Here is a 15553-nt window from a genome sequence, read left to right as displayed (position 1 = left end):
CTTTCTGATGTTGACCCAAAACCATCAGTGATATCTGACTTCAGAAAGTTTTTGCATTGTATTCTTTTTTCAGTGATTTTTAAAAAAATTATTATTACTATTCTTTCCACTAATTACTGTTCCCTTGACACTTCTTTCAAACGCACTTGAGACAAAATGTAGAAATCTGATTTCATAATGATTCTGCGTCATGTTCTGCCTTCCCTCTTTAGTGAGTTTTTTATTAGTCTTCACCGTTTACTGTTTCTCTTTATTTTGAAAAGTGTAAAGTAAAGTGATAATTAACACCATGCTTTATCATGTTCATGTACACTAGCATTTGCAATCACCTGTCATATTAAAAATGTTTATTTTATATAATAACTTCTTCAATGTGGATTCAAATATTACAAACTATTTGCCAAAAAGTATTTTTATATTTATTTTTATTTTATTCAACATTTCAAGAATTTTGTGAACAAGATTAAAAAAAGAAATGATAAATAGCAAACTGTAATTATTTTAATCATTTTTGTCATTATTATTATTATTTTGAACAAGTTTTTTTTAAGATTTATTCTCCACTAGAGAATAAATCTAGCATATACTGTTCCAGCAGTAAAGTTTGGTGGAGGAGGAATAATGGGCTGGGGCTGTTTTTCAGGGTTTGGGCCCTGAAAAAAACGTCTAACAAGCCCTTATAGGTGTGATGGTCATCTGTCCACATCTTTCCACCATATAGTGTATCTTAAACCATGAGTTTACAATAAAGAACCAATTAATCAGTTCAGATGAAAAAAACAGGAGAGACAACATGATGCAAGAGAATTTAGCACGTAAGACAAACAACAAACTGTGTTTTTTTTATTATTACACTAATGATTTTGAGAATTATCCATATATGTTTAAATAATACTGCCTTCTGTCCACACATCCATCTTATGATCATGTTTTTATGAGGTCATGGTTTAAAAATTAATCCTCCACCCACAAACTTCCTTAATGTGTATTTTGGTCAGTGATTCTGCTGGGAGGAGCTGTGAGTTTGAGCAACTCTGACATTTGCCAGAGAAACAGGAATCAACCAAACCAGAGAGAAGAAGAGACACTAACATACATGAACAGAAACTTACAAATTTAGAAAAAGCAGAATTTCACTCTGAGGAGAACAAAATCAGGCCTACAGAAGACTGGACAATGGAGAGACATTTCTGAATGTTAAAGAAATCTGAGTTCTTTGTTTGTGTAAACACTGGTGAAGCTAAAGTTCAACATGAAGATCCTCGTCATCTTCTTCTTCTACCTGATCTCAGGTCAGTTATTCCACTCTTGAAAAGCTCACAGTTAACAGAATGTCTCACATTCTGGATTTAAGCTTCATTAATAATGTTTGGGCTAGATCAGAGTTTTAATGGGGGTTGGATCACATGGCTTTTTTTAAAAGGGAAGTACATCAGGTGTCACATTTCACAATTTCTCAGAGAGCAGATACAATGAGAAGGAACGTATATATGTGAACTGGCAAAAAAAATGCAGTATTGTTGACTACACTCTTAAAAAGGATGGTGCTTCAGGGGTTCTTTAGCCAAAAATGGATCCAAATAGAATCATGAACACTCAAAGAACCCTTTGCATGATTAAAGGGTTCTTTGCATTGTAACGAACAATGGCCGGAATTTCAATTCTAGCTGAGTGTTTACCCAAAGTTAAGGGCCTTCTGGCTCCAGCAAGACTGGTTGGAGGTGTAAATCTGTCAGGCTTGATACCCCAACCCAGACCAACCCAAAATTTACAACCGGATCAAGAACCAGACCCCCCCACTCCTTTGACCTGGAGGGCAGCAGGACACCTACGCTAGAATGTGACAGATGCCTCTCCAAAGTACTGTGGACAACTTTTTATCTTAAGTAACAGAAAGTACATTTCTAAGGTGTATGTCCACTGCATACTGCAACCGTTCGTTAGAACTCTTTTTAACTAAACTAGACATACCAAAACGGAATTTGTACGACTTTGGACGGCAAAATTCCAAATTCCCTAGGGATCTCAAGCATGGACCCACAGCACCCCAAAGGGGTGAAAACGAGAATGAAAACTGAGAACTCCAGGAAAACTTATTGATATGCATGTCTGACTATCAATCTTATCTAATTCACAAGTGTTGATGCTTGTATTTATATACTCAGTTACTTAAAGTGTGTATTCATCCTTTCTTTTACCAGACGTTAGGAATGTGTGGGATAACTGTCTGAAAGTAACCGAAATAACCATTTAAAGTAGTGATTTTAGAACACTAAGTATGCACCTAGGTTTTCTTTTCACCTGTTTTATTTAGCCTTCTATTTTTTTACTCTTCTCATTTACTTGATTTAGTCATTTGAAGTAATGATTTTACTGTGTTGAAAGTTCCTGCAATGAAAAGACAATCTATAAGATTGTTTCTGCCTTTGCCATAGTTGTTCTCAGATAATGTGGGTAGAAACTGCACGTAGATACCTAAATGTTAGGTTTGTAGGTGATGGATTTTAGTAACCTAATTGATCTGAAAACTGTTTTGTTTAATCGAATTAAACTTTTAAACCTAGAAGGAAAAAAGGAGGGAGTTCCCTGGTAGGGCGCACAGAGAAACCCCCACCAATCAGGACCAAGAATTAGGAATAGCTAATTACCCGTTAGGTGAGAGAACCTATCAACACCTGGTTTCCACCCCTGAAGGGAAGGGCCTCCAGCTGAACAAAACCAGAGTGCACCGCAAATGTGCAGAGTTCCTGCGTTCGCAACAAGTTTCTAAGTTTGTGCCGGCCTAGGTCAGAAAGACAGGTCAGAAGTATTAGGACGCTAAATTATCAGATCTGAAACCTTTGTTTGTTTGTAACTTGCCTGTTCATCTACACACCTTAAGTTTGAACCACCATCAGAGAAGGAAGGTGGATATTACTTGTCTGGCCCGGGAGGATATATCCATAACTTTCGATTCTGCTAAAGAGAGGTAGTTAGTTAAATTAGTATCACCAGCCTCAGAACCCTGATTGCAACCTGAACCTCGCCAGCGGAGTGGGAGCGGTTCGGACGCCACGGAGACCCAGCATCGCACCCAGAGCCACGGACTGATCTGTGAACAGATAGACCCTCGAAAGGCCGCCCAAGCTCCACCGTCAGACGGCCACGAGACGCCTCCGCCCAATCACTGACGGGAAGGCGCGTGCCCGCACGGAGATGCAGCATCCACGGCCAGCTAGGAGAGGAACCACCGCGTGAGCTCCAGCCTTCGATTGAGTCTGTCCTGAGACGACCCCTCCTGAAATCAGCCCCTGACTCCCACGTAAGCTGGAACCATCAATTTGCAGTCAGGGACCTGACGCCAATTTATTTAATAAGAGAACTTTTATAGGTACATCCAGCCATATAGTTATTCCCGTCCAGGCTTAGGTTAATTCTCTAGAGGCTCTCCCAAGCGACTTCCCAAACCACACTACCTCATACCATTTAGCCGTGAATCACTCTAACTTACTCGAGCTATTTTGTCTTTCATTACTATCACTTTATTTTGTTTTGTTTTCTGGTTTTATTTTCTATTGTTTATCATTGAATGTAGTCCAAAAGTAGTTTGATATTTAGCCAATAAATTTCCTTTTCTGAAGCATCCTTGGTGTGAGCGTTTCTCTCTCTTGCCCTGGTCTGTAGACTTCAAATAAATCCGGGTTACCTCACACCCTCACATAGGGTTCTAGCAATAATAATACTAAAATTGCAAAACCCGTTACAGCATCATGAAAGTATTCTTCAGACTGATGGAGAATGTGCTGTGGATGGTTCTATATAGTACCTTTTTGAAAATGGTTCTGTATAGCACCCAAAAGTGTTCTTTTATTTTTACAGTGTCAAGCTTGTAACAATAGAAGAATCCTTTTAGGTGCTAAATAGAACCCCATTCTTAATTGATTGCTAGAAGTTAATAAATTGTTAAGAAACACATCTTAAAATAAAAAAGTTATCAAATACTTGAATCTTTTAGCGTTTTGGGTCTTTCAACTATCGGACACCCTCTCCCATGCGACCAGGTTGATCAAATCCCAGCAAATCTCCCCTCGTTATCCAGAGCCACTTTGAGGCTTTCTCAGCTGCCTTAGTTGTTTCTCTGATGGCTCTTCTCTTGCACTGCCCTGTAATGCCCAGGAGGCTGTATGCTTTCCAAAGTGAGTAGCCCACTAAACCTCTGCAATCTCTGTAGCACACATGTAGCACACTACCTCCTCTGCTGTACTGTTCCACCAGATCTGCATATTTGGTCTTCTTCCTCTCATGTGCCTCCTCCATTTTCTCCTCCTATTGTAGGGTGAGCTTGAACCGTAGCACTCACTTTGTTGTTCCTGAGAAGGGGGACACTATCAGGGCGCAGGGTGGTCTCTGCAATGTTCTCAGGGAAATGGAGCTGCCTTCCACGATCCACCTTCAGCTGCCAATCCTTTGCCATAGTAAGTATGCCCCTTGCTACTCTAGCTTTAGACTCTGGATTCTCTCCTGCTGGGCCAAATGAAATGGCCTTTCTGGGTGGTTGTAATTTTTTGACTGTTCAAGGGCATTGCTAAAGGTTCCTGCTATCACCTTCAGCACCAGGTCACCACCAATAACGACCTTCCCTTTTTGCTTTAGGGCAACAGCTCAGGATGTGTTCCAATGTTCCTCTTCTTTGGCACAATGAACTAAGTGGCATTTCACTCTTGCCCCAGCAGAATACGTTGGATGGATTGGGCAGCAGATTATGTACTAACTGGATGAGAAACTTTATCCTGAAAGGTGCTCTTTTGACTGAATGGGCACAAATTCCCTCGGACACACTCCAAAATCTTGTGGAAAGCTTCCCACAAGAACGGAGGCTGGTATAGCCGCAACAGGGTGCCAACTCCATATTAATGCCCATGGTTTTAGAATGGGATGTCCAATAAGTTCAGGTAGGTTTGATGGTCAGGTCATGGTACTTTTGGCCATATAGTGCAAGATAGCAAAGCTAACAGTCTTCAGTAGTATTCAGAGACATGCTTTGAATTTAAATCCTTACTGAAAGAATCAACACCCAAATTGCAAAGTGTAACCAACATCAAAAGTAAAGAATATGTTACTTAAATGTCTTTTACAAAATTCAAAAATCTGCAATCAGTGTAGAAAGCTGCGATAAATGACAAAATACAGCACAGTTAGCACAACGCTAATGCAAATACTTATTATTAGGACATTAGCATTATTTTAGTGATTACATTTACAGCATTTGGCAGAGTGACTTACAATTTGATCATGTTTATACACAGGTAGGCGAAGGTAGTGTTAGGAGTCTTGCCTAGGGACTCTTATTGGTCAAGTCTAGGGTGCTTGTCCAGGCCAGGATTTAGCCCCAGTCTACAGCGTAGAAGGCAGAGGTGCCACTACTATTGCCATATGCTCATTTAGCAGATCTCTCATACATGTGTGAGATCATAATTAAAAACCACCCCACAAAGTTCAGTCTCATGTCCCTCCTGATTTGGTACTCTCTCTGCTTTGCATGCATCTCTTTCATGGTTGTTTTTGCAATAACTAAGTTTAAAACAATGTCTTTGCCATCTTATTTGTAACTTGTACAATTGCAAAAATAAGCACACTGTCACCCATGGTCTTAAGAGGAAGACAGTACAGCACAGTGACAGTATTTAATACCTTACTAAAAGCTGATCCTAAGACATCAGATGACTTCAACCTAATGAGACAAATGAAGTCTTCTTCTTTCCATTTACCAGCTTTTTTAATTTTTAGAAAGTATGAGCCCAAATAGAGTGTGAATACTACAGATACAGGCACACAAGGGGAGGTGAAGTTAGTTCACTGGAAACTACACTTAGTTAAAAAAAGTCCCAGTCTGTAGGCCAGAGCGGCTAACAACAAACTCAGATGAGAGGCGAGAGAGTCAGAGGCAAGGAGGTGTTAGAGAGGTGGGGGTGGGGTGTAGCAATATAGTGGATATTCTGAGAGGTAACCTTCAACAGATTTTACTATCGCAAAACTAATACAGATCTAAGGCAGAAAATGATCACAGTGTGTCTTGGAAACATAATTTACTGTTGCGTATTGGAAATAGGAAGATTGTTTTATGGAGGTTTTCGCATATCTTGGTGATCTTTATTGTCTGATGGTCTTTAATGCATTGGGTAAGTGTGGTTTATCATACTGATGTCATCGTTTACCTCTTCCTTTGTGAAGGCGCATTTGGTCACTGATGCTAATGGGAGGAGCTGTGAAGTTCAACACATCAACACAAGACATACCACAGAAACAGGAAATAAAAGTCAGTGCCACAAAGACAAGAGTATTTACTGAATTAAAGTTTATGTACACATCACAGAGGCTGACCTTCAGATCAGGATGAAGACCTTCATCTTCACCCATCTACTTGATCTCAGGTGAGATGTTCTACCTTACTTTACTGTAACAGTACTTTTTAGCATTTAGGTTACAGGTCCTTGTAGAATGTATAAGGTTCAGATTTCATAATAGAAATTTTTATTTATTTTATAATAGAATAGAAAGAATTTATCAGAAAGAGATCATAAAGATGAATGAGAACCATCAGTTTGATTGGCAGCTTGAGTGGCCTGCTTTGTTGTGATTGGCTATTCAGGAGGCAGTGTCATAATGTACTGCAAACTCCAAGGATTTGGAAATTTAGTAATGCTTGATGTCACAGTAGCCTACAATTACCTAAAGATTTTGCATGTGACATAAGCTGTTATGAATTGTTTATGACATGGTTATGTCAAAATTATGTGGCTGAGTTTTAAGTAAAGCCATGTTTAAAGGACACATTTTATAAAGTGTGAGAATACAAACATTACTGATACACAAGGCAGGAGGCAGAAATGTAAGATTCATAAAGGCAAAGAAATATGTGAGAAATATTTTATTGTAAGAATAAAAGACTGATTGCAGCAGACAAACTTCTCACCCACAAAGCTCCTCGTTAACCCTGAGATTAGGGTGTGGTTCACCACCATGTAGTGTTGATGTGACACTGTATGGTCACATCAACTTGCTTTTGTTTTCATGCTACTGACAGAATATAACTATTCTGAAATTTCACTAATAATTGACCACCACCCTATAGAATGTATTTTGTTTATCCATGAACGGAATGTCCGGCTGAAGTTCTATCCTGGAATAGCCCCACTCAAAAGACTCCTTAGAGGCATAAAACTATGGGCTGTATTGAAGAGTTGAACTGATTATGTAATGTCAGGTGTTTCTAAATAAATTGCATTCTTGTTTTATATGATATCTTTTTGCTCCATTCCAATTTGTTGAACAGATCCAATCTTCCTGACTTGGTAGTTCACATTTGTATCTAAGTCACCCATATCTGTCTTCAGCAGACTCATGCACGGATAGAAACCAGGGGTACCTAGCACCCCTTCGATTTTGCTCTAAAAATAGCCTGACCAATGCAGTGTGCTCACTGCCCCTAGTGTGTGTGTTTGCTAGTGTGTATGTGGTGTTTCACTGCACGGAGGGGTTAAATGCAGAGGTGAAATTTCCCCGTTGTGGTTGTTGTGGAGAGTTGTGTCTACCCTTCTTGAATTTCGTGTCCTCATGTGTTATCCCCTCCCTGTGTTGGGGAGTGCTGGGCTGTGTATTTCTAGACTGTGTAAACACTCACGGTTGAAGTGTGTGATCAATAAAAAGCATTTGCCTGAATGCACAATGTTTTCCGTGCCTTCTTCTACACAGGCGCAACAGTAATATGCCAGTTATAAGCTCTAAATAACCCTTAGAAAGTCTTTAAGAAACTTGAAATGTTTGCATTCATTGGCTAGGATGGTCATTTATGGGTCTAGAATGGCCAAAAATATTTATATGAATATGAATATGTGAATCAGTGTTATCTTAGAACTAACATACTACTGGAGGTCAATATGGATGCAAGCAGAAATGAGCATTATCGTAGAAGTCTTTTATTGAGGGGGTTTTGACATGTCCTGAGTTAAAGCCCTCATTTCGGAGGTAGTGCAACAAGCTCTCTTGCCTTCTCAGCTCAGGAGCTCACGCTGCCCTTAATGAGAGCCAGTTGAGGCTAATCTTGTGTAGGTAGTGTGGAGGCCTTTAAAAAGAGGAAGGAGAGGTAAAGAGCGACAAAAGGATAGAGACAAGCAGCAAAAGACTGAAGAGCTAAAAAAAAGCTTGGTTTTGGAGAAAAAACTGAAAAGTGTTTGTTTGGAGTGAAAATAAAGTTAAAATGGCTGCTGCAACCTTTACCTCTGCCTCCAGGATTCTACAGGGGTAGCACATGGAGTGCTACATGCATCTTTTGCATTCTTAATTATCAATACTTAACTTTTATTAAATGCTTATGAATGACCGGCAACAATTTACAAATGAAAGGTGACCATTTAATAGCTTAAAATAAAACATTATCTGATATTTAAATCTTTTATGAATTATGAAATTTTTACTGATTTGGATCATAAAAGTCTAAAATATTTATTTGTTTATTTCTTTTTCCTGACAGGTCAAGTGGACTGTGTTGATGTGACTGGGTACACAGGAGGAAGTGTCCTTATCAACTGCAGATATGATCACACAAGATACATGAATCACACAAAGTACTTCTGCAAGTTAAACCAAAGAAAAGAATGCACTGACCAGATTCTTTCAAAGACACAGAATCCAGAAACTCATAATGGAAGATTCTTCTTATTGGATGAAACTCAGCCTGGAATGTTTAGTGTGCTCAATAAAAATGTAAGTCAGCAGGATGGTGGGATCTATAGGTGTGGAGTACAAGACAAAGCAGCCCAGCTTACAGATGTGACATTGAAAGTGAAACAAGGTGAGGAGATTTTACCTAATTAGGGGTCATGGGGAGGTCTGGCACCTGCTAATTAACCTCTTGGACCCCCTGAATATCTCAAAATCCAAATTCTCGGGTTCCCTGAGAATAAACTTATAACACTATGCTGTCACTGTTAAGCTGCTGCTGGTGTTCTTCACTGAGTAGAAATAATCTGCCTCAGAGTGGTGCTGTAGCAAATTGGTTTATAACTTGGTCGGCTCCTGTTCCTGCACCCTGTATGGTTCCACACAGGGCTACAGTGCAGGCTCCTTGCAAGGCTTCTGTTCTAGTCCTCCAAGCTGTTCCAGTTCTAGTTCTCCAAGTGGCTCCTATGATGGCTCTTCATGCTGATCAGGTGCTAGCTTCCCGAGTTGATCTTCTTCCAGTGCTGGTTCCCTGTGCAGCTCCTATGCTGGCTTTCCAGGCTTATCCAGTGCCAGCTTCCCAAGCTGCTCCTCCTTCAGTTCTGTTTCCATGTGCGGCTGTTGTGCCAGCTCCTTGTGCTGATCCGGTGCCAGCTTCCAGAGCTGCTGCTCCTCCTGTGGTGGTGATGGTCTCCTATGCTGCTCCTGTACCGACACCTGTCATGTCAGTGCCGGCTTCCCAAGCTGCTCCCTGTCTTGTTCCTGTGCCAGCTTTTTGGCCTGTAGCTCCTGTGCCATATGTGTGATACAGTGCCAGCTTCCCAAGCTGCTGCTCTTCCTGATTCCCTGTACAGTGCCTGTGCCAGCTCCTCATCATATTTCGGTGCCAGCTTCCGAAGCTGCTCCAGTGCTGGCTTTTAGGCTGGATCCTTCAGAGCCAGTGTCCCAGTGCCCGACTGAGCCAGCCAACACTGCTGGTCCTGCCCTTGCCTCCTCATGGTCCGGGCTTGCCCTCTATAAGCTTCGGGAGCCACGCCTTAAGAGGATTATAGTGCATTGACAAGAACAATAAGAAAACAAAAGAAACATATGAATACAAATGAGATCACCCTTTGTGGGCAGCAAGAAACATGCTTGAAGGACCTTATGTTATTTCCAAATGTAAAAATCTGGGTCTGGCCTAGAGTGGGCACTACTTCTAGCTGAACCACAACAAGTTCCTCATAGCTGCTCCTCTTGTTCTGCTCAACCTAACTGACCTCATGTATCTGTGCATTCACCCAAAGTGTTCAGTCCTTACAGCTGTTTTCATTCACTAATCAGACTCTCAGTCCAAACAGACAGACCTTTTAGTGAAAAAGTTTAATATTATAATAAATATTAAATACATATAAATATTTAATTTATATTGAAGAAACACATTGGAGTAGAGTAAAATAGCGCAAAGTGCCTCGTAACACTAACTGGATCATTTGTTTTTATTTTTAGATCCTTGTTGTGGAAAGACGCTCACACAGGAAACTGATCCAAGAGAGACTGTTACCTTTACCTGTAAATATCCACAGGAGTCTAAATATCTCTCCAAGTACTTGTACAAAGTGAATGATCACAGCTATCATGTGGTCATATTTGCTCTTGGACTATCAGCACAAAATGGGAGGTTTTCTCTTTTTGACCATCCACAAGAAAACCTCTTCAACGTGAGCATCAGTGACGTGACTGAAGAGGATGGAGGAGTTTACCTGTGTGGAGTTCAGGGACAAAAGGATGGAGATCTGAACCCTTACTACTCCCTCTTCAATGAAATACAGCTTCATGTTGCAGGTGAGATTTTGCATATTAGTTGTTTTTTTGTTTTGTTTTGATTTTTATAAAGAGAACTTCTGTAAAATATGAAAGCTAAGAAAAACTTAACAGAAACCAAATCGCAAAGAAGGTGAACTCCCTACACTGCATAACTTATATAAGACTACAAACATCTTCTGTTTATCAGATTTGAAGAAGTGTGATTACTGACAATCATATCAGCCAGTAAAGCATTGTTTAAAGCATTGAACTAAAACTATTGAGGTGTAAAATCTAAAAGTATAAAATTATAATCAGTTATTGAAATTTTTAGCCCCTCTTGAGATTTTCAAGCTAAATCTCCATAAATGGCAGAAAGCCATTATTTCTGTGTAATTATACATGTTATTTCAGGGTTTACATGTGTTCACTGGTATTCTAAATTATGGAACAGAGAAAAGAACTCCTTTCACAATAATACGCGGCCACTTTATTAGACTTACCTTATTGGTACACCTTGTAGATGTAAGGTTACAAACTACAGCTCATCTTTTTCCATTTCCAATACATTTACCAATGTGTGTAGGTACAGTTAAGAGTTATTAGTAATTAGTAAACTCAGTGTAATGAGCTGCTAAAAGATGAGTGTGGTATGAAATGAACAAATGCAAGTATAGCAGTTAAATCCATTCTTTCAATTCTTTTAATGCTTCAAGTTTTCATCACTGTTGGCTGGTGCGTATGTGCATTTGTGCTGTATTGTAAGTACGCTGGTGCAGTATGGCTGCCGCTTTGCATGGTTTTTCGTTTGTTTTGAATTGTTTGTGCATATGTTGTAATGTTTCCCTGCTGGCTGGAAAGTTTGCCATCACACCCACTGAGATAGCGGCTGAGAATGATTTTCCAACTGAGGCTCAGAGGCTTTTTGGGCAGGCTGTTTGGGTAATGCTACATCACAGCTTTGATGAAGCCTGGACTGCCTGCTTGAGTGACACTGTATTGAGGCTACGAGACTCTCTGGACCAGGAATTTAAATGATGCTATATCACGGCTGCGTGGCAGCCTGGGCTGGCTGCTTGGATGACGCTGCACTGCAGATGTGGGGCTGCCTGGACCGGTAGTGTTCAGCTGCAGGAAATGCTACCCCTTTGTGGCTAAGAACATTTCAGCCTTTTTTGGCTGGCCACTTGAGTGATGCACCATAGTTGCGTAGTGAGACTTTTCCCTTCTGGGCTAGTTAATTCACTCCAAATATCTCTGGTCAGTGGAATCTCCCCTGCTAGCTGTGGAGTTTTTTTATTGTTGATTATGTATTTTGTTACTTTCTGATTGTAAATCATCGTTGATGACAGGAAAGATGCTATATAAATGAAAGTGATGATGTGATGATACCTTTTTAGGTTTAAGAACATCTACAGGGTCCTCTGTCATCATCACTGTGTGTGTCTGTGTGGCCTTGCTGCTGATTGGAGGATTATTACTGATCTACAAACTGAGACGCAACAGGGCAGAAGGTATTAATCACACACACACAAACTGGTGCAACTGATACACTTGTTGAGTCAGTGTAGTTGGGTGTGTGTTGAGTGTGTAGATTAAACTCACTTTAACTCACTTTAACTGCTCCATAAGCTCATTCTAATTGCACTACTGTTTATAATTGCACTATTATACCCACAGACCTTAATCTGTATGTGCCTTATGTCATTTATGTCACTGTATTGTTAAATTCAGGGAACTTCTTATATTTATATGTTTTTTCATTATTCTATTTTTCTACAATTAATGTTTATTTTTACGATTAGTGTTTAGTGTTTATTTAGTGTCTATTTAATTCAAACATTTCCTGTTTATGTCTATTTAATGTTATTGCTACACCATGGGGGTCTGTTAGTAACGCAATTTCAATACTCTGTAAGTCCTGTACATATTGTAGTATTGACAATAAACCTGACTTGACTTGAAAAAAAAGGCCTAATCCAGATTTCTGACAGTGTCACAGACCCTCAATGAGCTCTGAGTTTAATAATGGAGAATTTACAGTAATCCTTCATTTTCTGTTTTTTCTAGAGACATGGTTGCAATTTTCAAGCCTTTTGGTCCCACTTCATATTGTATCTCTGATAACTGTGTGGTTACACATTAATACATGCAATAACTATGTAACTACTGGTGATGTGTTTACAGTCAGAAATGATGACAGAAGTACAGCTTTTGTAAATAAACATGCATGAACTTATTTACTCATTTAACCACACAGGTGCTTTTTCTCTACTGATTATCAAACAAAATGTATGGAGTACTTGCGCTACATCTGCACAGGAAATGGCAACTTTCTTAAAGCAGTAGCAGTACGCTTGTGTTGTTTCATGGTAACATGATGTCACAGTATTTACACAACAACTGCAGATGCCAATTTATCTTTGAAATAATTGTCTTAATATAGGTGCTGTGAAATTACAGAATGGTGTTTACTTATTTGACAGTGCAACAGTTTACCATGGGGTAGTCTCATATAACACATACTTTAATGGATGAAGTTATTTTTAAGGATATGTGTTGCTTCAGTAAATACCATCCATAACAATGAATACATCACCAGTAGTTACATTGTTGTTGCAATGTAATAATACAAAGTGGGACCATCATTTTTCAACTAATCCTTACATATTATAATAAGCATTACGGCACAATTTAATTGTCACATACTAGAAAATAAAAATATGCACACTAAATAGACAAAAGTATTGGGACACCCCTCCTAATTATTGAGTTCAAGTGTTTCAGCCACACTCATTGCTAACAGGTGGACAAAATCAAGTGGGGGGTGAGTGGTGTAAAGCATGTTCTGTGGAGTCACGAATCAGCTTCTCTATCTGTCAGTCTGATGGACAAGTCTTGGTTTGGTGAATGACAGGAGAATGTTTGTATTTCAGGGGTTGGTCTAGGCCCTTTAGTTCTAGTGAAGGGAAATCCTAATGCTTCAGCAGACATTTTGGACAATTGCATGGTTCTAACTTTGTGGGAACAGTTTGGGGAAGAACCTTTTCTGTTATAGCATTACTGAGCACCAGTGCACAAAGCAAGCTCCATAAAGTCATGACTGGGTGATTTTGGTGTGGAAGAACTTGACTGGCCCTCACAGAGTCCTGACCTCAACCACATTAAACACCTTTAGGATGAACTAGAATGGAGATTGCAAGCCAGGCCTTTTGTCCAACATCAGTATCTGACCTCACAAGGAAGGATAATGGTCTGTGGCTGTTTTTCAGGGTTTGGGCCCCTTAATTTCAGTGAAGTGTGATGTTAAGGCTACAGCACACAAATATATTTTAGACCATTATATTTTCCCAACTTTGTGGCAACAGTTTGGGGAAAAGACTTTCCTGTTCCAGCATCACTGTGCCACTGGGCACGAAGCAAGGTCCATGAAGACACAGTTTGACGAATTTGGTGTGCATAAACTCCAGTTGTCTACACAGAGCCCTGACCTCAACCCCACTGAACACCTTTGGGATGAACTAGAATGGAGATTGTTGGTTGGTGTCTGATCTCACAAATGCTCTTCTGGATGAATGGACAAAAATTCCTACAGACACTCTCCAAAATCTTGTAGGAAGCTTCCCAGAAGAGTGGAAGCTGTTATAGCTGCAAAGGGGAACCAACTCCATATTAATGCCTATGGATTTAGAATGGGATTCATAAAAGCTCCTGTTTGTGTAACGTATAGGTTTCCCCATACTTTTGTCCAAGTAGTGTATCTCACAGGTCTTGAAAAGATGCAGCAAGAATATCCCCAGCTTACTGAAAGGTAATTTTATGTTAACTCTAGTTGACACAGGCTCAGAAAATGCCTTACATTCATTTATTAACTGGAGATTAATTTTATACTAATTTCTCTCTTTTTCAACAGGTTCTCCTAATATGATAATCTCCACAAATAACACAGTGAGTAATCATGAAAGAGAAGCACATGAAAATAAGTTCTTTATCTATCTATTTTTTTACCACATTCTACATTTTAATAGGATTAGGACTTAATATAAAAATAAACAAATAAATGCCAAATGTGACATTTAAAGTCTGGAATAACCCCCTATGATCTGTTTATCAGTGCTATTGTTATTCCTCTAATTTTAGGCTAACAGTGATTATGAAAATGATCCTCCTAGAAACCAGAACATCATCAGCCGGAGTCCAATGTCCTGGAATTAATGCCCCAATATCAACCAATCACATTCAGCTTACCAGAGTCCAAACCCCAACATCAATCAATCAGATTCAGCCTACCAGAGTCTAAATCCCAACACCAACCTATCACATTCAGCCTATCAGAGTCTAAACCCCAACACCAATCAATCAAATTCAGTCTAACTGAGCCTAAAACCCAACACCAACCAATCAGATTTAGTCTATTAAATTTTGAAAACCAATATCAACCAATCAGATTCGGTCTACCAGACTCTAAGCCCCACCACCAACCAATCAGATTCAGTCTATCAGATTTTGAAACCCAGCATCAACAATCACATTCAGTTTACCAGAGTCTAAGCGTCAATATAAAGCAATCACATTGTGTTCACTGTAGACTGAACCCAACGCCAACATTCAGTAAACAAAAGCACCTTAAAACAACAAGTCAAATTCAGTCAGAAGCTTATTCCAAGTCCCGATCAGTAAAACTCACTACTGCTCTACGAATGTCTGCACCTAGAATCAAATGGCTAAAGTTAGTTGTCAAATGTCTATGACTAGTTTGTTGTCCCTTCACTCCTTCTGATGTTCACCCTTTCTCCTAAACCAAAGAAATGTACTGATTTCCTTTTTTTTATTGTACTATTTACTGTTCCTGCTATTTTGTTCATATCAGTGCATGTTCAGCTTTGTTTTTTCATTTTTATACTTATTCTTATATCCAGGACCTTTTGTAACATCTATTTTTAATGATTTATAGATTGATTGACTAAACGATGATGAGCATTGTGCTTTATCTTCAACATGTTAATGTAAACAACTGTTTAAATGTGTGGAATTTTTTTACCTGTAAATATAAAAGCCCAGGGCCCACCGG

The 15553-nt window shown here is 39.4% G+C and overlaps 1 protein-coding gene across 1 annotated transcript; it reads left to right on the top strand.

Moving 5' to 3' along the window:
* The first annotated feature begins 4882 nt into the window (after positions 1 to 4882).
* Positions 4883 to 14826, top strand: LOC118803126 (polymeric immunoglobulin receptor-like). The gene is made up of 7 exons (XM_036563638.1): positions 4883 to 4931; positions 6211 to 6410; positions 8510 to 8830; positions 10186 to 10521; positions 11883 to 11996; positions 14396 to 14430; positions 14623 to 14826. Exons 3-7 carry the CDS (start codon positions 8590 to 8592, stop codon positions 14695 to 14697), a joined length of 801 nt encoding a protein of 266 aa, XP_036419531.1. The 5' UTR covers positions 4883 to 4931; positions 6211 to 6410; positions 8510 to 8589; the 3' UTR covers positions 14698 to 14826.
* The last annotated feature ends 727 nt before the right edge of the window (positions 14827 to 15553 follow it).

The sequence above is a fragment of the Colossoma macropomum genome, unplaced genomic scaffold (assembly GCF_904425465.1).
Source record: "Colossoma macropomum unplaced genomic scaffold, Colossoma_macropomum, whole genome shotgun sequence".
Taxonomy (NCBI): Eukaryota; Metazoa; Chordata; class Actinopteri; order Characiformes; family Serrasalmidae; genus Colossoma; species Colossoma macropomum.
The sequence above is the reverse complement of the archived record's forward strand: the minus strand, read 5'-3'. Positions and strand labels throughout refer to the sequence as shown.

What these genes read in the sequence shown, in the direction of transcription:
- LOC118803126 (XM_036563638.1), top strand. Translation starts at nt 8,590, where the DNA reads ATGAATCACACAAAGTACTTCTGCAAGTTAAACCAAAGAAAAGAATGC. An exon ending in GACATTGAAAGTGAAACAAG is followed by an intron (nt 8,831 to 10,185) that starts GTGAGGAGATTT and finishes TTTTATTTTTAG; the next exon opens with ATCCTTGTTGTGGAAAGACG. An exon ending in TAATCTCCACAAATAACACA is followed by an intron (nt 14,431 to 14,622) that starts GTGAGTAATCAT and finishes CTCTAATTTTAG; the next exon opens with GCTAACAGTGATTATGAAAA.